At 52.4% G+C, this 19,865-nt stretch overlaps 1 protein-coding gene across 3 annotated transcripts in view; it reads right to left on the reverse strand.

Moving 5' to 3' along the window:
• Positions 1–19,865, reverse strand: part of CMIP (c-Maf inducing protein) — a 231,320-nt gene that overhangs the window by 186,773 nt on the left and 24,682 nt on the right. Inside the window, exon 1 of one of the 3 annotated variants that reach the window (XM_038538200.1) lies at positions 10,709–10,905. The exons of the other annotated variants lie outside the window; for them this stretch is intronic. Coding sequence (XP_038394128.1) covers positions 10,709–10,890 — 182 coding nt within the window. The 5' untranslated portion in view covers positions 10,891–10,905. Of the gene's footprint in view, positions 1–10,708; positions 10,906–19,865 lie in introns of those variants that run through there. 3 annotated transcript variants of the gene reach the window in all.

The following is a 19,865-nucleotide window of genomic DNA, read 5'->3' on the forward strand; positions in this document are numbered from 1 at the left end:
ACGATGCATGTTTAAGGCATGAGATGGAGAAGTCAAAAACTTCCTGTCTAGGTCAAGGAATAAGGTAGAAGGAGAACAAGAGCCAACAGTGAAATAGCTGAGTGGAGCTAGCCGACATCCTTGAAGGATGGGTGCCTGCCACTTGAAGAATGGGTGCCTGCCACTGAGCATCAGGGAGGACTTCCAGGAGGAGGGGACAGTTCTCACAGATGCCATGCTAGGGCTGCTTCTCCTCTACCAAGCTAGCTCCATGGCCTCAAAACAACAGCAGTCAACAGCTTTGATGTGTCAGTGATTTCTTCCATAAAACACAAAGGAGGAGGGACCCAGAATATCCCAGATTCGGGGATACATCTGTCTGCCCTCTGATAAGCATGTCTGTGACTTCAACCAGCTCCGGATCCAGGCCCTGAGCTGGGCTGAGCCACACCAGCATGGTGAGTGCGGGACGCTTCCCCACTGTCCTCCCAAGTGGACCGCACCCAAGCAGTCAGTCCCATCCTTCCCTGGACGCCAGGGCGGAAATCCATAACTTCCCTCCTTGTGGGAAATGCAACAGCAGACAGGCTGGATGGATCTGCTCTCCTGAAGGTCCCTACAATGCTCACTATCGAAGGCAGCTCCTCTACATGTCCACTTGACCCCCTCAGGGGAGCCTCATCCCTGCAGACCTGCCTGACTCCCACTGGCCACTGTGCCCAACCTGCCTGGGGTCTCACCCACAGGGTTCTTCCTCTGCTTCCCCCAGGCCAGGAAGGTGCACTTTGAGCCTCAGCATCTGTTCCTCATGAGACCCTGTGTTATGGGCCAGGCACTCTACAGTTAGTAATTCTCATTAATTCAAACCTTTCCCATAGGGAGCATAATGAGGTCCACATAGAGAAGTTTTAAACTGGAGTTCAGAGAAGTCACCTAACCTGCCCAAAACCTGGAGTGACCAGGTATCAGGCTTTAGTCACCAGAACTGGGTAGAAGTCCTGTCTGCCATCAACTCTATAGTCTACAGCTAATTATATAATTACTCTGTGCCTCGGTTTCCTCATTTGCAAAGCGGGAACAACAGCGCCCATGTCATGGACTTCTTTAGCAGGCTAAACAATATAGTGCAGGGAAGGGCATGGCACCTAGAGGCTCTCAGTCAATGGTAGTTACTGTTAATTCCTCTTTTTAAGGACACTCATGATAAAAATCACTTCTGTGTACAAGAGCTCCAGGTACCCAGAGGCCCTCAGGCAGTGCTAGGGAGTCAAAGGAGCCCAGGACTGGGGTCAGCCAAAGGAGTCTGCATCCCAGCCACATCACATCTGACCACGTAGACGTGGCATCACAGCAAGGCAAGCAGGGCAGCCCCTCTGCCCACACCGTGACCCCCGGAACCGTGCAGAGAACCGCGTGTGGCACTCGGCATGGGGAGCCGCCTGAACACTAGTCCCGGGAAAGGAACCTGCCAGCACTTCTCTCCAAACCTCCTTTTGATGTCAGCTTCCTGTGGGAAACATGTCCTGCTCCACTTCCTCCCCAAGGTGAAAGGAGGGCTGTCTGGCCTTCCCTTGGAAAGTTCCTAAGAAGGCCCAGAGCAGTTGCCAGCACTGAGTAGGAGGTGCAGCCACGTGGCTCCTCCCCACGCCCCCACACAGTCTGTGTCAATAGAGGCCACTTCTGGGGAGCCCGCACCCCGGCATCTACTCCGTTCTCAGCACAGATCGGGAAACACCCTCCTTGGGCTGAGACCCAGTCTGGGTGCCCTCAGCCCTAGCGAGGGACAGAGAGGGGAACGGTGCTGCGGTGAGCAAGCAGGGGCATACATGCCGTTGGGCAGCAGTGGAGGTGCACAGCACTTCCCTGAGGCCAAGGCACAGACGAAGTGGGGCCTCCATAGGCTAGAGACCCAGGAAGAGGCAGCTCCAACAGCCTGATGCCAACCTAACTTTGCCCCCGCTTCGCCAGGTGACCAGTCTGTGCATGAGGATGGAACCTAGAGGCAAGCTTCTGGAACATTCTGAACCAAGGACTCTGGCTTCAACCACATAGATCACATATAGAATCACAGTTCTACATACTTATACAAAAAAATTTCATTAAGAGATTTTTTTAAAAATCAGCTAATAAATAAATCATCTTTCCTAAAACTTCTGAAAAGCTCCAGTTCATCAACTGGGCCTGAAAACTGAAACGGAGGCCGGGCCTGGCCTGGCCTCTGCCACAGGGGGTCTGCGTTCAAACTGGCACTGCGGCCCTGCAAGCCCCATGGCCCTGAGCTGCCCACTGCTCCTCCTCAAGCTCATCTCCTCATCAGTCAGGCCCACAGTCTGGAGGCTCGCGGCTGGCACATGTGCCTTGTGCACATCAGGGCCTCATGAACGGTTTGCTGCTGCCATTGTTCCCGTCTTTGTCGTCACCAACTCTCTGAGCCTCGGTTTCCCCAAATGTGAAGTGGGAATGATCAAATGGAATCAGCACACTGCTGGGGGATATAGTGGGAAAGGCCCTGGATTGGGGCTCCCTCCAATGCTGGCCGTGGGACTGCTGCCACCATGGGCCTCACTACAGAGGGCCGCCCCTCGGGCCACACGGACGTGTGCCCTGCATGACAGGCCTGCTCCCAGGGCCTCGCTGAGCCAATTGCATGCAATCCTCTGTCCAGCCAGGGAGCAGGCAATGGTACTGATGCCTGCATCTGAAGATGCTTGCAGGTGCAGGAGAAGCTAGTACCTGTTGCGTCTCCCAATCCACCCTACCACCCCACCGCTGGCTATGTCCCGGCACCCACAGCCCCATCATGTGGACACCTAGCCCGGCCCCAGGGAGGACCGGACAGGTGGCTTCTGCACTCTGTGGTGGTGTCCCCCTGTGTGCCAGGACCGTGCTCTCACTCTGTGGGGACACTGCCACCGCCAGAGGCAGAACTGGGGCCACCTCCCTGTCCCTGTTGCTCACCCTGGTCAGGAGCCCCTCTCTGCTGCTGCTCCTTGCCCCCCGGCCCTAGCTGGAGGGGACTCCAGGATCTTTGCTGTTAAGAGCGGTGCTAATAGCTGAGACAAGGGGCAGAAGGAAAAAGGACAGCACAGGCTGAGGACATGTCTCAGGCATGTATCTCAAAGTCAACTGTTGACTATGACACTTAACGCCACACCATTTTCAAGCCACAAAGTCAATTTAAGAAAAAGAAAATCCGTGAAACCCAAAGCTGATTGGGCTGTGTGAAAATGAGGGCATTCTCATGCTGCCCATGGCATTCCAGATGGATTCACCTATTCTGGAAAGCCATCAAAAGCCAACAAAACATTCATACCCCTTTGACCAACCAATCTCCTTGCTGGGAATTTCTCCAAATAATCATCCATCACCGTAAGGAAAGGGGGAAAGAAGCCACGAGCACACAGATTCTGCTATGGCTTCTCTACTACAGAGGAAAGGCAGGGAATGGCTTCAGTATCTGACCAACAGGCGACACATCCATAAAACACGGTGTGGTGGCTTATCATGCAGCCACTAAAAATAGCGCTTGCGAAGACCACGCAAAAGAGAATCCATGCTGATCACAGCAGAGGGGAAACAGAAACAGAACCCTGTAGAACCATAAAAATACCTGCATCTACAGACAAAAACCAAAAGGACTAATTAGAAAACCAGTACAAGTCAGTCTGAGTAGCCAGATCCATTCAGCTCAGAGAGCAAAGGACATCAAACAGTCCAAGTCTCTGTGGTTCTCGAGTTCGGGGTAGCAAGTGGCATGGGTTTCGGAAAGCACAGAACTTATCCAAAGGTGCGCTCAAATCCGTTCAGCTGGGGTGTGTGTGGGTAGGGTGGGATATCTGTGGTTATGTTATGGAGTAGAACTGTGAGTAAAGATTTTTCCCTCCTTCTCTCTTCTTCTTAAACTGCCTTTAATGTTGCTTTGATAGTGTTTTTGCAACTAAGTAAAGGAAAAATTGGGATTCTTGCATACAGGGCTTAGAGCTGACAAAAGGCTACCTCACATGTAATCTTACATGATCTACCAAAAGCTACGGAAGGAAGGTAGGGCAGGGAGTTTAATGACCCCATTTTCACCAAGATGAAATCTAGGAAGGGGGGCGGGGAGGGCTTCCTCAGCACCACAGCCATGTGGTGACAGAGACGAGACTCACACCAGGCCCTCTGGGAAGGAAGTTCCAGGCCCCACATCAAACCCTCTAGGCCCGTCCTCCTGGGCTCATGTGAGGCCAACACTGGACGCCAGAGCTCCAAACCCCTGGACATTTGGCCATGGCCATCTGCCCCCACAACACAGGACACACATCAGGGCCCTATTACATACTGGCCACCAGGCTGATAGCCGAGCACCTACAAAGGAGAAAGCCCTGACCTGCTCATCACCACACTTCACACAGTAACAGGACAGGAAGACCCACAAACGAAAACCTCTACTCCTGGTCCCTCATCCAACTCCTGCGGCCAAATGAGGATGAAGGTGACTGCACAAACACATGAGCCAAGGCTGTGTAGTCTGCCCCAAGTTTGAATCCCGACTCCTCCACTTACTGGCTGTGTACTGACTCACCCTGAGCTTCAACATGACCTACCAGTAAAATGGGGATTGTAACAGGGCTATAACCTCTCGGAGTTACTGGGTAAAAGTGGACAGTGTGTGTCATGCACACAGTTCAGTGCCTGGCCATATCAAGTGCTCCTCCAAGCCTGCCGTGTTCCCCCTCAGGGCCTTTGCACTTGCTCCCTCTCTGGGACGTTCTACAGCAGATACCCAGGTGGCTCCCCTGGTCACTTCCTTCACATCTCAGCTCAAGCGTTACTCTGGCAAAGCCTACTCTGTTCACATGGTAGATATTCCTGCCCTCTTACCCTGCTCTAGTCTTCTTCGTGGTCCTTACCCACACCTGCGACATACGACATATTTATCAGGTCAGGAGCAGGGCCCCCCCCTCACCACGAGAAAGAGACTTTGTTCACTGCAGTGCCATTTTCTTAGCATGTAGTAGGAGCTCAATGTTGAACTAATCAATTAATAAATGGGCTGATGATTTTGCCAGAGGAACAGGAGCCTTTGGCCACACTTAACCAAAGGCCAACATGACCTTTCTCAGCTCCCACAGGGCGTCAGACTCCCCAGGCCACTGCAGGCCTTTGGCCAGGCCACCACAGTATCCATAAGCTCCACACCCTCTTTGCTGTCCTGCCTGCTCCCCTGGGACCAAAAGGCTGGCGCTGAGAAGACACTAGAATCCTGTAGGCCAGAAGCATGACGGATTGCCTTGCTGAAGTGGGAACTACAGATTTCAGTACATCTACTGGATTCTGGAACCCCTGGAGGAAGCAAGCCGAATTCCTAGCACAGAAAGGCTGGGAAAGTTCCCAGGGTCTTTCCTCCCTGCCCCCCCCAGGGTCTCTCTCTTCCTCCCTCCTCCCAGGGGCACATGCCACCCCCCACTCAACCCCCACCCCAGCCAGGACTGGGACCTTGGATGCCTACAGAAAAGAGCTGCCACCTGCAGAACCCTCTCCTGCACTGGGCACTTCATGCACATGGCTCAGCTCTCTCCCTGACCATAAGCTAGGCATGGTAGTGCCACTTCACGGAGAGGACGGGGGCTCCAAAGCCCAGATGCCTACACCATGGCTCCTGAGGGGCTGGGGCCTAGGGGAATGGTGGCCTCGTGGGTCAGTTTGAGGATCATGTGTGCTGGGTCCCTGCCTGGTCCGAAGGGCTCCTGGACCTCCAGGTACAGCAGCACTTTTGGAACGGGGGCCCCCAAAACAAGACCTGTACTGCTGGTTTCTCATCTAGGCCCCTGCATCCAATGATGCAAGAAGGAAGCACTACCGCCCCCGCCCCAGGTTTGGAAATCCACTCCTTGCCTCGGTGATTCTGAGCTTCTGCAGGTAAGGTCCCCTATACAGGGAACAAGCCCCAATTCTCCCTTTCACCCAGCTCCTCCTCCAAGCATCCACTTAGATATCACCTCCTCTAGGAAGCTTGCCCTGACCCCTCAAGTCAGCCTCTGAGAGCCCCCCCACCCCAGCAGCATCAGTACAGTCCTTGCTCAGGGCTGCATCTCTCACGCCTATGAGGCCAGGACATACCACACATTGGATAAAGTGAAAAATGAATGAATGACAGCAAAGAGAATGGGAACACTGAATGAAAGACTGAGCTGTGAATGGCGCACGCAAGGATGCCTGGGAGGCCGGCTCCTGCTCGCAGTGACCGCCCAGCACCAGGAGTCACATGACAGCAGCACGCAGCTGACTTTCCCATCACCACTCTGCCCACACTGGCCATTATTCCTCATCCCATCAAGATCACGAGGGGCTGCAAGACAGCAGAGGGAGTCAAGGGGTGGACAAGAGTTCCCAGAAGGGGGTCTGGAGGCTCTAGGGTCCCAGTAGCCCCAGAGCTGTGATGGGGCAGAGGAAAAGTGAGGGAAGCGGGTGACCCCAGGGGTGGCCACCAACAGGAAAAGACTGGCAGGTCACCCTCACAGCAGCCCTGGGAGCCTGGTGTTTCCCACTTCCTCCTGGAGAGAACCAGACACATAATCAAGACTTCTCGAAGAATAAAGGAATGATCACGGGAATAACAGCCAACACAGCACTCCCCTGCGCACCAAGCCCCATTCTAAGCACAGAACACATAGCACCTCACTTAATCCTCCCACTATCCCTGAGGCAGACAGTGTTATCCCCACTTTACAGGTTAAGAAGCTAAGGCACAGAGACTCAGAAAGTGGCCCAAGGGTACACAGCTCGTGAGTGGACAAAGGGAATTTAAAATTCACACAGACTGGCTCTGGGATCTGAACTCTTAACTACTGATTAATGTCTCTCAGCTTTAGTGTGCTTTGATCATATAGCCAGTAATTAGTTAATTCATTAGTTAATTAATACTCTCAGTTTTAGGATACACAAGCCATCCAGCCCCCAACAGTAATAATAATGAACAGGGCATACCAATGGCCTCTCCAGAGCTGGTACAGAGGAGGAGCTGGGGGCACGGATTCAGTGAGACAAGGGGCATCAGCAGATTCCCTAATAACTGCCAGCAGAACTAGCACATCTTTTTTTGTCCAAGCTGCGTGTCACTGGGGGTGGCTCTGACATGGTGATGGGGCTAAGTCCTCCCAAAGCTACTGTTTGGTACCAGTTTGAAGCCAGATGCCAAGCTAATCATTGCGTAGGGATTATCTCCTATGATCCTCACACAGACCCTCTGAAGGTGGTGCAAAGATGCCCCCGGTTGCAGAGAAAGCAAGTGGAGGCTCAGAGAGGTTAAGTGACTTGCCCAACGTCACACAGCTAGGAAGTGACATTTGAACTCGGCTTCTCTCTGACGCCCAAGTCTACCCCTTGCCCTCCAGGTCTCTGGCTTCCTTCGCCTTTGGAGAGGAGGAGCTGCCCGGAAGCCAAGTAGGACAAGCCTGCCTGGCCTGCCCATTCCCGCCAAGTTGGCTCCCTCAGCCTGCCACAGGCCCCGGAACCCCATCACTTCAAAGTGATTCACCCTTGAGGTCTGTGTGGTCTGGTCTGGACCTGGGGGGTGGAGGAGTCGGCACCACGCTTGCTCCTGACCACCCAGCTTTGAACCGGGTTCCCCAAGACCTCAGGAATCCAGGTGCAGCTCTTGGAAGGGCCCCCAGCACTCGGAAAGCTGGGATGGTGCCCTCCCACAGGGCAGAGACACTGGGGGGCCAGAGGGGTGCCCAAATCAGCCCCCATCCCAACTGCTCGGCCAGTTTTGCCTCTCTCCTGGACCCCCTCATGCTGGAGGGAGCCCCAGCCCAGCAAGCATCCCGGCTGTTTCTGCAAGGACTGGCGGCTGGAGGAATGCAGTTGTCTCAGCTGCCCCCAAACCTCCACATCCCACGCTCCCTCCAGAATGCTTGCCCTGTCCCACTCTATGCCCCCCAACGTGCTCATCTCCTGTCGTGGGCCCTGGAACCCCAGGAGGCCAGGGAAATGCTGGAATGTGTGATGCCTGAGGTCAGAGCCCGACTCTGATCTGAGTTGGGTTGAGATGAGGGGAAAATCGCCAAGAACAACTCGCTCATTTACTTCATTTCCAGACTTGGCGGCTGCCGGGGCCGGGCTTCCAAACCAAGCTGGCTGTGGCCAGGACATGTGCAGCTGCGCAGCCACAAGGCACATCTGGATCCGCTTAGGGAGTTAAGAGCCATAAAGTTCTCTTAAGAAATTAGTTCCTGGGGAGCTTAGGTCTCTCTGGGGACTGGGTGAGGGGCCCCTTGGGCTAAGGACACCCGGAAACTGTGAATGGGGCTAGGGGACATCTGGGTCTCCCTGGAGAGTCAGCTCATATGCTCAAATGCAAAATGGCTGGGGAGGGCACACAAGCCTGGCCCTGGCACTTCTGGCTGTGTGGCCTAGGGCACCTCTCCTGAGTTCTCCGGACCACTGGGCAAATCATTTCAGCTTCCCTGGAGAAGAGGGAGCCACAGTAAGGACTCAAAGTGCAGTTCCTCAAGTTGCCACTGTGTCCTGGGGTCTAGTGCAGATCTGGCCCGTGGGAGGCAAATGAGTGAAGGAGCCCACGAATGAATGAATGAACCTCGTCTTCCTGAGCTATCAAATGAGGATGATGGCATCTACCCGAGGTTGCTCTGAGGACTAGCCAGTAGAAGAGAGGGGAGGCCCTGGCACAGAGTGTGTGCACACTTCGCCCTCAATTTTCAAGTCCATCAGCTATAGACCTCACAGCCCCAGGGGTTGAAAACTTGAAGAGTCCCCAAGAAAGCCCTTCCGTGCTAGATCTGCCTCTTTTTCCTCCTGTAGACGCACACTTGTGAAGTCCAACACAAGCACTCACTCTGACCAAGGAGGTGACACATGTGCTAACAAACATGCAAAGAACACAGGGTGATGGCCTTGAGTGTGGCCTCGCTGAGCCCCCTCTCAGCCTGCCAGGCATGGCGCCAGGTTTACACCTAACACCTCGCCATCTGGCAGCAGGCCTGGGGGCTCGGGGTCACCAGCCCCATGACACAGGCTCAGAGCAGCTAAGTGACGCAGTGAAGGAAGAAGCAGAGTCCGGGCAAGAGACCAGGTTCCAACTGCTCTATGGGGTGGCACGAGAAGGCTATGCAAGTCAAGCCCCCGCTCTGTCTCTCATTAACCATATTATCTCCAGCAACTTCTCTTGCCTCAACTTCCCCATCTGTCCAGGGTGGGGGAGGCTAATAAGACTGCCTATTTCATCAAGTTGCTTCTCATCCGTATGAAATGCCACTTGCATAACTAAACAATAATAAAAACTCTCATAAAGTGTCTGGCAATATATTGTAAATGCTCAGCAAATGCTAGTTTTCTTTTTACTATTTTGACTGGCTGTCCACACAGTGCTAACTAAGCCATCCATTCCCCTGAGTGCAGAGGGGACCACCAGAGACAGGTTAGAAATCTCCTAGAATTTTTTTTGTAAAGATTTTATTTATTTATTCATGAGAGACACACAGAAAGAGGCTGAGACATAGGAAGAGGGAAGAGGAGAAGCAGGCTCCATGCAGAGAGCCCAATGCGGAACTCGATCCCAGAACTCTGGGATCACGCCCTGAGCCAAAGGCAGACACTCAACCACTGAGCCACCCACGCGTCCCTCTCCTAGAACTTTCTAAGCCAAGACTTCCACCTTGCTGTGTGTCAAAATCACCCAGTGTTACAAACTGTGGTGTCCAGCAGCAATCTTAACTGGGTTTGCAGGCACAATTAATGGGCATTTTTATGGACAAAAATAATTTACGTTATTATCGGCTTTCTACAATGGAAGTTGTAAAACAGCTCAAAGACAGCGAAAGGCAGAAATCAGACAGGTGAGCTAAACAAGGCATGCAGGGATCTTTCCCCACCCATTTCAAAAGCATTTATAGTATCTCCTGACTGACAGGATCTCACAAAAAGATGGATGGAGAACGTACTATGGTAGGAAAATTTAGAAACAACTCAAACATCTGTCATAAGACCATGGTACACGTGTGCGCTAGAACACTCTGCAGCTATTACAATAGACAGTGTTATGATAAAGAGGCCAGGCCCCCCACCACCCCATCACATGAACCCCAAACCCCAGGCGTCAGAATATCAGGGTTTAGGCTCCCACATTACTGTGATATGCAGCACAGGATGGGGACTGCTACTCAAAAGCCACCAAGCAAGCCTTGGACAGAAGAGAGGTCTTCAGGGGCTGCCTGAAGACACAGAGGGAGGGAAGAGGGTGCTGCTGGGCGGAGCATGTTCCCAGGATGGGATAGAGGAGTAAGGAAGCCAAAAGTTAACCTCAGACGGCCCCATAAGCTGATAGCAGAAGGAGGACGACCTGGCACCTCCAGCCCTGTCCAGGGCCTCTGGGTACGGGATCTGCCAATATGCCCATCTCTTGAGTGTCTGTGAAAGTCTATAGCCAACGGTCAGTCCTCAACGAGCTGGGTCTGTGTGCACACTGGGAGGTTGCACTCCTGCCTCAAGCCGGGACCAGGGGCAAGTGGTGAGGTTTTCACTGCAGGGATTTTTATACCCGGGTAATCTTTCTCCATTAGTGTCAACATACACTAGCACCCCCCTCGGGGAGGGGGCGACCGTGGCAACACTGCCAGGGCCTGCTGAGTGCTGCACAGCCGTTTTTGCTTCCTGCACCTCCCAGAAATTTCCCTCAGACTGGCAAGTGGAACCCCACCACTGCCAGGGCCTTTTCACAAAAACTGACCTTGCCAGAAGGAAGTGGGACCAGCAGGACACACAGTGAAGGATAGCTTCCACCTTCCACCAGGCAGTCCTCCAGCCTGACCTGAAGTAACCTATGGAAAAGGATGACGTCCAAACAAGTCTGAAATTACTTTTGACTTCTGTTCTTGCTTTCTGTAAAGGTAGAGAAGGCACCTGTTTCATTCACCACCAAATTTGACGTCTAACAGAAAACCCCACACAAGGTAGGTGTTCAACAAATATTAACTAAATCCGTAACAAATGCTCTCTTACACAAGATCCCAATGGGACTCAACATTTAAGGGAAAATGTAGTGGGTGGAAAACTTGAAATGCAGACAATTCTATCTACAGCCTTAATTTTTGTCCTTTGATTTGGATAAAGATCACCATTATTTGCCTGGAGAGATAATGCTCTGCAGGAGAGGTTGTGAAATTCTAGAAGCAGGGTTTGTAAACCACTGTGCTGTATAAATAGCAAAAGCTGTATCTGACCAGCACCGAGGCTGCCTGGAGGAGGGGACAGTTAAGTCAAGTCCCCAGATCAGGCTGCAGGTAAGACTGGGGCCTGGGCTCAATGTGGCACACCCCAATGGGCCAGCCATTCCCACAAAACAGAGTGGGCAGTGCAGGAAAGGAAGGGGAGGGGGAGAGCAGGAGGGAGAGAGGGACGCATTTCAAGCTTAGGAACTGCCATATTCTTGAATGTTTGCTCTAGCACAGCTCTCTTCTTCAGAGTCAAAACCTAAGTTCCTACAAGGTTCTATACCATTTGGCTCCTCACTGACTCACTGACCTCAACTCCTAGAACCTCCTCAAGTTGACTTGCTGTGCTCTGACCATCTCCTTGCATTCCTAGGAAACACCAAACTCGTGCCCCAGGGCCTTTGCACATGCTGATATAACTACACAGCTTGCTTCCTTACCTCCTTCAAGTCTGTGGTCAAATGTTACCTTCTCATCCAGATCTTCCCTTGGCCACCTTATTTAAAGTACCACCACACACAGACACTGCACTCCTCCCCACTCATACCGGCACTCCTGTCCTCCTTATCCTGTTTTTCTCCACAGAATTTATCAGCAGTTGACAAGATTTTCTATTTCCTTATCCATGTTCTTCCCGCATGGGGCCTAAGGAGGGCCAAGACCTCATCTGCTCTGCTCTGTGCCCAAACCCTGCCTGGCACACAGAGGATGCTCCAGCAACACCTGCTAAATGAGCAAGTGAATGGGCCTGCTCTGTGCCAGGCACATTCCATGATTAGCCTCAAGAACAGGCTCAGCTTAGAGTGTGGTGGAGACTGGATCCACTCAGCTCCAGTGACTTCAAAGCCCAGGTGTCCACATGCAGTTATGTGGGGCCTGCCTGACTCCACAGAGCCAAACTCCCTCCTGTCTCAGAGTTCACTGGATCCTGAAGGATGTTAATACTTCCAGTTCTGACCAAAACTCCTGTGTGGGGTTGGGGCAGGGGCCTCCCCACCAGGCTCCACCCTCCTGGGACTCAGAGAACTTCCTGTGCCCTCACATCTCACAGGAGAAGAGGTACTTTCTTCAGAAATCACTTAGCGGGTGCCTGACTCCCTGTCTGGACCATGGCTCATTTGGCCTCCAGCATGCGCTCCATTGCCCTATCTGGCTCACCGCGCATCCTGCTGGTCCTCACTGCAGGCAGACAGGGAACAACACCCCCAACTGCCATGCTCTCACCTCTAGGACCCCAGCCAGCCCCACTCTCCCGTGCAGTGGGATATACAACAATGGCCCCCAGAGATATGCTAGTCCTAATCCCCAGAACCCATTAATATGTTCCCTTAGCTGGTAAATGCAACTCTGCAGATGTGGTTAGGTCAAGGCTCTTAAGATGGGGAGACTGTCCTGGAATATCTGGGTGGGTGGGCCTGATACCATCACAAGGGTTCTCAGAAGAGGGAGGCAGGAGGGGCAGAGTCAGGGAAGGAGATGTAACAGCAGATGCAGAGGGAGGATGAAGCTACCACAAAGCCCAGGAATGTGGGCAGTCTCTGCAAACTGGAATTCTGCCCCAGAGCTTCCAGAAGGAATGCAACACCTTGATTTCAGCACCATATTTTTGGGCTTCTGACCCCCAGAAGTGTAAGATGATAAATATGTTTTGTTTTAAGCCACCACGTTTGTGGTGCTTTGCTATAGCAGTTATAGGAAACTAACGTGCTGCCTGCACCCTCCACTCAAGAGGGGGCCTGCCCTGGCCCCAGCATGGTCTGACCCCACGCAGATGCTCCTGGGACTTCCTCTTTCATAATTATGTCAGGGCCTGAGAGCTTGTACTCTGAAGCTGGACAGCCCCGTGCAGCTTTAGCCTCCACCTCTCAGGAGCTGTGCAACCTTGAAAACGTTTCCTAACTTTTCTGTGTCACCTTCTCCTGATCTCTCCCAAAGGGCTTGCCACAACTGCCATGAGGCTGGCATGAGAGCACCCACGGACCCACAGAGCCTGGCATACTCAAGTAAGGGTCTGCCACTACGATCTGACTTCTGTGCAAGACCTCAGGCCTGTGGAGAACAGAGACCATGCTCGTCTTGCCCACCACACGTCCACAGATCTAGGCCATCAGGTCTTAGTAACAGTTGTTGAATGAATGAGCCCTATGGCACAAAATATCTCAAACACAGACATGAGGAGCAAGGGACAAGCCATGGGACACGATGTTCCTGAAGGAAGACAGAAGCCAAGCCAAAACCCTCAAGGATACACAGCTTCTCCCATGTCTGGCATCAGGTCTGGTCCTCAGACCCACACCACATTGGCTGACCTTCCCTTTCCCCTCACCTCCACACCACAATGACTGAGGGGAGACCCCTGGATGATGGCTGATAGAGCCCCACCTGTCTCCCCAATCATCATGTCCTCTTCAGGGCCAGCTCATGGGGAAACATATGTCACTACCACAGTCCTCTGCATGGGGTTCCTGCAGAGGTCAAATAAGAAAAGGCGAATGAAGTATATAGTGCCTGGCATACAGTCAGCACTCCATAAATGCTAGTTAGGTAGTCTGTAGTTAGTTTGTCCCACAGCATACATTTGAGTAGCTATAAGCCCCCTTTATGCAATCACATACAAAAGAACTATCTAGAAAAGTAGGAGAAAGGATCAGGTCAGGGCTCTGGACTCAAAGATTTGGAAGCTGTATGAACTTGGACAAGTTGCTTAACCTCTCTGACCTGTTACTTTAGCTATGAAATGTAGATACTATTACCTGCCTAGAAGGAGCACTATAGCACAAGAAAAATAATGCATATCAGCCATTCTCACACTGGAATCACTTCAGGAGCTATATAAAAAAGGCTAATGCCCAGGCCACCCCTAGACCAATGCAATCTGCATCTCCAGGCTGGGGCCCGGCATCAAGGGTTATGAAGATCACTTGGTACAAGCAGAGCAGAAGCACAAATGCTTACACACACCTGGCACACAGCAGGTGCTCAGGAAATCCAAGTTTTCATCATGATTTCAGCAACTGGCAATGATTTTCTCTCATTCATTCAACATGTATTTGCAGAGTGCCTAAGATATATAAACTCACGGGTTTCAAATCATGTGCCCAGGCAGCCCCGGTGGCTCAGAGGTTTAGCACCTGCCTTCGGCCCAGGGCCTGATCCTGGAGACCCAGGATCGAGTCCCACGTCGGGCTCCCTGCATGGGGACTGCCTGTGTCTCTGCCTCTCTGTGTCTCTCATAAATAAATAAAATCTTAAAAAAAAAAAAAAAAACACCATGTGCCCAAGGGCCAGAGGTATGGGGGATGGGGAGCAACTGTCAATGGGTACGAGGTTTCCTTCCGGGGTGAGGAAATATTCTGGCACTAGACAGAGGCAGGACTTGCACAACACTGTGAATGTACTAAATCCCACTGAATTGTTCGCTTTAAAATGATTGATTTTATGTTAAAGGAATCTCACCTCAATTTAAAAAAAATACAGATACAAAAGAACAAATACTGTATGATTCCTACTTTTAGGAGAAGTCTGGAGCCGTGGAATTCAGAGAGCCGGTAAAATCAGAATGGTGGCTGCCCGGGGTGGGGTGTGCGGGGAAAGAATGTGGAGTCAGTGGTTAAAGGGGCACAGTTTCAATGTGGGAAGATGAGAAAGTTCTAGGGATGGATGATGGTGATGCTTGCACCACTGAAATGTACTCAGAACAGCACACTTAAAAATGGTTAAAGTGGCAAATTTACGCTATGTGCATTTCCCCACAATTTAAAAAGTCAAGTGCTGACAGTCCAAACGCACCACTGTCCTCATCAGCAGAGCAGCCCAGCCCCATCTGAGCTCACTCGCTTCTATCGGGAGACGACAGCTTCCCAGTTTTTCCAGGCGAGCAACTTCGAGTAACTGAACGCCCTCTTTACAAACAGGATGGAGACTGTGCGTCTGTTTTCTCTATGGGGCAAGGCCAGATTAAGCAAAGAAAACACAGCGGGGCCCCTGCCCCTCCCCCCAGGAAAAACCCTGCCGGGTCAATAGCAGAACTAAAAGGCCTGGCGTACACTTTCACTTCCTGCCCAAGTCCCCCGACTCCCGGTGTCCAGCGAGGCCCAGACTGGGGATGGGTGGCAGGTGCTGCTCTGTGAGCCTGCTCCCAGAAGGGTTTGTCTGTGCTGAGCTCCGGTCAGCAGGACGCAGCCACGCTGGTTCCAGGAGGCTCCGGGCGTCGTCTGCAGGAGGTGAAGGACCCACAGGAGGGGTACTGGTGTGGCTGAAAGGGACTGGACTCTGGGAGCCCTGGGTCCCCTGGCCACTCTGGCAGTGCACCTCTGGGTACATCACTTCCCTGTCTGGCCCTGAACGTCCTCACCAGCAGAAATGAGAGAGCTGGATTCATTCAGGAAAGATAAATGGGTTTATCTCATGAGCTGACTTCTGTCAACAGGGAGGCTCTGGGTGCAGCAGGGCACCAGGATGGACAAGTGATGTCCACCATCAGCAGGATGGGGGGGCGGTGACAACTCATAGTCTGTGTGTCTGCCACCCCTGGATGGGATTCCTCAGAGAGCCAGTCCTTGACAACGTTCCATGAGCGTTCCTTCCAGGTCTAGAATACACTCAGTGGCCTCCCTGACAGACACACGTCCATTCAAACCTCTGCTCACACACTTCCCCTTTCAGAGAGCTTACTACCTCTCCTATTCCTCCACGTACAGGGAGCCAGTATTTCTGCCCTCAACACTGTCCCAGGACTGTGGTTCCAATTTCTGGTACCATGAAAAGTAAGATGGTTCTTTTTTTTTTTTTTTTAAGATTTTATTTATTTATTCATGAGAGACACAGAGAAGGAGAGAGAGGCAGAGACATGGCAGAGGGAGAAGCATGTTCCATGCAGGGAGCCCGATGCCAGACTCGATCCCAGGACTCCAGGATCATACCCTGGGCCGAAGGCAGGTGCCAAACCACTGAGCCACCCGGGATCCCCAAGTAAGATGGTCCTTTGTTGTACCTTACAACCTTGCTGAAGAAGGCTCACTCCTTATCCCAGCTCCTATGAAGAGACTTATAGCTCCTTCCACCATTCCACATGTGAACAGGTTTCCAAACGATGGCCTGTTCTAGAAACACAAGGTTCTATCTGTGCTCTGTTCACCATGTGTCTCCCTGACTACATTCCCCAGACTCCCTTGCAGCTAGGAGTTGCCATGTGACTTGGTCTGGCCAATAAGATGAAAGCAGAAGTCTCCTTAAAAGGGTAGAAGTCCTCCTCTCCCTACTCTTCTCTGCCACTCCCACTTCCTGCTAACTGGAATGCAGACATGGTGGCCAACAGCCCACTTCCCACCAACTGGCATATCGATGCAATGGTAGGAATCTGAGCTGCTACATGGACCATAAGGCAAAGTGCTAAGAAGAGTGGAGCAACAAGATAGAAGCAGCAGCTTGGGTCCTTTTGAAGAATACAGACCAACCACACTAGTCCTCATATGACAGCCTATGCCCCAGACTTCTTTTATAGGAAAGAAAGAAACTTTTGTTTAAGCTGCTGGGTTGTTTTTTGTTGCTGTTATTTTTTCTTTTCTTTTTAATATTACATCAACCCTGAACCCAAATGCAGGATAAATCAAGTCTGACTGCAGATGATGCGAGCCTGGCTATCTCCACACAAGGCACTGTGCCATCTTCGGTAGGAATGGACATGACCCCAGTGGCGAGGTCCTTGACTTCAAGAGCCCATACCATGCCCTAATATCTGCCCCTTGAGAATTCAAGGCCAACAATTCCAAGGTTGATGGTTTCTGCACACTCAGTGGATGGATTAGCTTTACCAGTGGATGATTTACCATTTATTTAGTAGCTACCATTTATCAGGCACCTACTCTATGCCTCAGGGGATCAGCTCAATTCTGCACGAATGATCACAGCCCTACCACAGATGAAATCCAAAGGCATCCAGCACATTGGTGCTAAAACTCAGGACTCCAACCTGGTGTTCTCTCCTTATGGCTTTCAGGAGACCCACGGGATGAGAGCACTGCCCCTGGGAAGTGAGGGCAAGAGGAAGCCACGGGTGGCAGGGAGGATGAGAAGAGGAAAAGGAAGGAAGGCAAGAGCAGGAGAAACTCTCACACTCCAGCAAGGGGAGACATCTGTGAAGACTTCAGGGTCAAGAGAAACACAGAGGTTGAAATCAGAGAGAAGCACACGTGGAAGCATCAGAAATTGCAGCTGGAATGGTTTCTTTCTTACACTGGGTGGTTACAGTTACGCAGTATTTTATATACTGCTTTGGATGGCTGACGTCATTCAGCATTCTAAAAGGAAGACAGAATATGCAGTTTACTGTATGTCAAGCACACCGCAATAAAGAGGGCCTTTTTAGACGCACCTAGAAATGGGGGTGGGACAGAGGGAGAGAAAGAGAGAGAGAGGAAGGAGAGAGGGAAGGGTTAAGCCTCCCAACATGGTGGCTTCTCTCGGCCCACGCTCCTCTCTGCTACAAAGAAGGGCGGCCACGCTGACCGCAGCAGCCCCATCCACGAAGCCACAGCCCTCTGTGGAAAGGGCCACTTCACCTCCACGTAGCTGAAGCCTCCTTAGGTGAAATGACGTCTCAAAGCTTCCAAGTGAGTCACCCTCCAGCCTGGCCACCCCAGAACCACGTTCCACCCACCAGCAATTCTGACAAAGACAAGCAGAAGCTGCGCTCCCCTCGGTGCTCCCTCCACAGCGTGGTGCAGGGCTGGGCCAGGCTGGCGGGGCCTCAGCTCGGACACCGTCCTGGGCCTGCTCCCCAGTGCAGGGCGGGCGCTGGCAGGAGGGGCGGGGCCGGGGCAAGGGAAGCCCCACAAGGAGGGTGCCTGGGGCTGGGCACCCTTGGCAGCTCCTCCCACACGGGGGGTAGGGGGGCCTTGTGTCTCTGCCTCAAAACAGGAGGCTGGGGTTAGTCTTCTCCTGTGGCCTAACTCAGTTCACCCCTGGGATCCTCCCCCTGGAGGTCTGGACCGAAATCAGGGAGCCGGCACAAATCCGCCCGCAGAGCACAAGTGGGATGGGATCTGCCCAGCCCAGGTGCGCCTGGGTGAACAGGAATTGCACATGGGGGGCGTAGGGAGGGTAAATCAGCGACAGGTGGCTCGATCAAAGACCAGCAGCTTTACTCCTACCACCCATCTCGACCTCTCCAGGCTCAAGAGGGCCTGAAGCCCGATGCCCCCGGCCCCAGGCAGGCCCTGGGCCCGAATAAGCAGGTGAAGTGCAGAGCAAGTGTCCAGCCTCTAAGAGGCGGCCGCCAGCGGCTCCAGCCCACAGCCACCAGACAGGAACGCGGGCACAGCCAAGGAGTGCGCTGGTCCACACTCTGCCTCGGTGTCCCTGGCCGCGGAGCAGGGACAATAATAAAGGCCCCGGCATCACAGGACCATTCTGAGAATCAGAGGAGCAGAGAGAACCATTTAGAACAGCACCGGGCACGTAGTAAGTGACAACGTGTTTGCTTTTGTTATTATTAGAAAATGGAAATCCAAATTTTTTTTTTAAGGGCAACTCTCCCGATTTTTAAATGCAGACAACTTACTAAAGGATTTTTTTTTCCCCCAAAACACTGTGTGGGCCAAGGAAAATATATGGGCAGACTGGACTTGGCCCGTGGGTCACCCGCCTGCAACCTCTACTCAGCGTGTCCCTGCCTCCCTCTGAGGCAGACCCAAGTCCTGCAGGCATCGCAAATCACCAGTGGGGACTTGAGATCACTCCACTTCTAATGCCAGCTTCCAAGCCCATGAATCTCTTAATGGGAAATAAATGTTTAAATCAACCCCCACTGACTCCCACACCAAAGGGACAGGAACTACTACTTCTTACCCACCACATCCAAGTCGCCAGCTTTATTTCATAGGAAGGGGGAAAAAAAAGACTTATTTGAAAAAGAAGACGGAGAGGAGAAGAAGAAGAAAGAAGAAAGAAAACCAACAAAGGCAATCTCGAGAGTGCCCCGCTGTTGACTTGGGCACCAGCCGCTGCCGGTCAGAGGAAAACAGCTCAGCTCTGAAACCCGTCCCAGACACGAAAATTACAGAGCAGCGTCGCTGACATACCCCTGCCCTTTCTGTGTCATTCACTCAGGAGGAATGCAATTAAATACCCCTCCCCCACAACAAACAAGCTGGGAAACGTCAGCTGCTGGTGCTGGTGCTCTGGGAGCTGAAAGGAACTGACCTCGGAGAAGGACACGGGGAGGCAGGGCCACTAGGCAGGGCAGTGCGGGGATGAGGAACCCTATCCTTGGGTCCATTGTACAGATCAGGTCACTGAGGGCATGCACAGCAGACAGGACATAAGCAGACCTGACACCCATGGTGGGTAGCCACTATGTGGCTCAAAGGGACAAGAGAAGAACAGGACACACAGTCTGTCCTTGACCCCTCTCTCACTAGCCTTTGCAAAAGGTCACGAGATCTTATCATGCCCCTGTTTCCCAGGTACTCAGAATAAAAAATCCAAGCTCCTTACTGAGGCCGCCATGGCAGTCATGATTGGCCCCTGACCACCCCTCCAAACTTCTACCTCAGGGCCTATGCACTTGCTCTGTCCAAATGTTCCTCCCCAGATCCCCAAAGGACTGGTCCCTCCATCAGTGCCACCTGCTCAGGCCCCTCCCTGGCTGCACTACCTAAAATGTGCCCCCAG

The sequence above is a fragment of the Canis lupus genome, chromosome 5, assembly GCF_011100685.1.
Source record: "Canis lupus familiaris isolate Mischka breed German Shepherd chromosome 5, alternate assembly UU_Cfam_GSD_1.0, whole genome shotgun sequence".
Taxonomy (NCBI): Eukaryota; Metazoa; Chordata; class Mammalia; order Carnivora; family Canidae; genus Canis; species Canis lupus.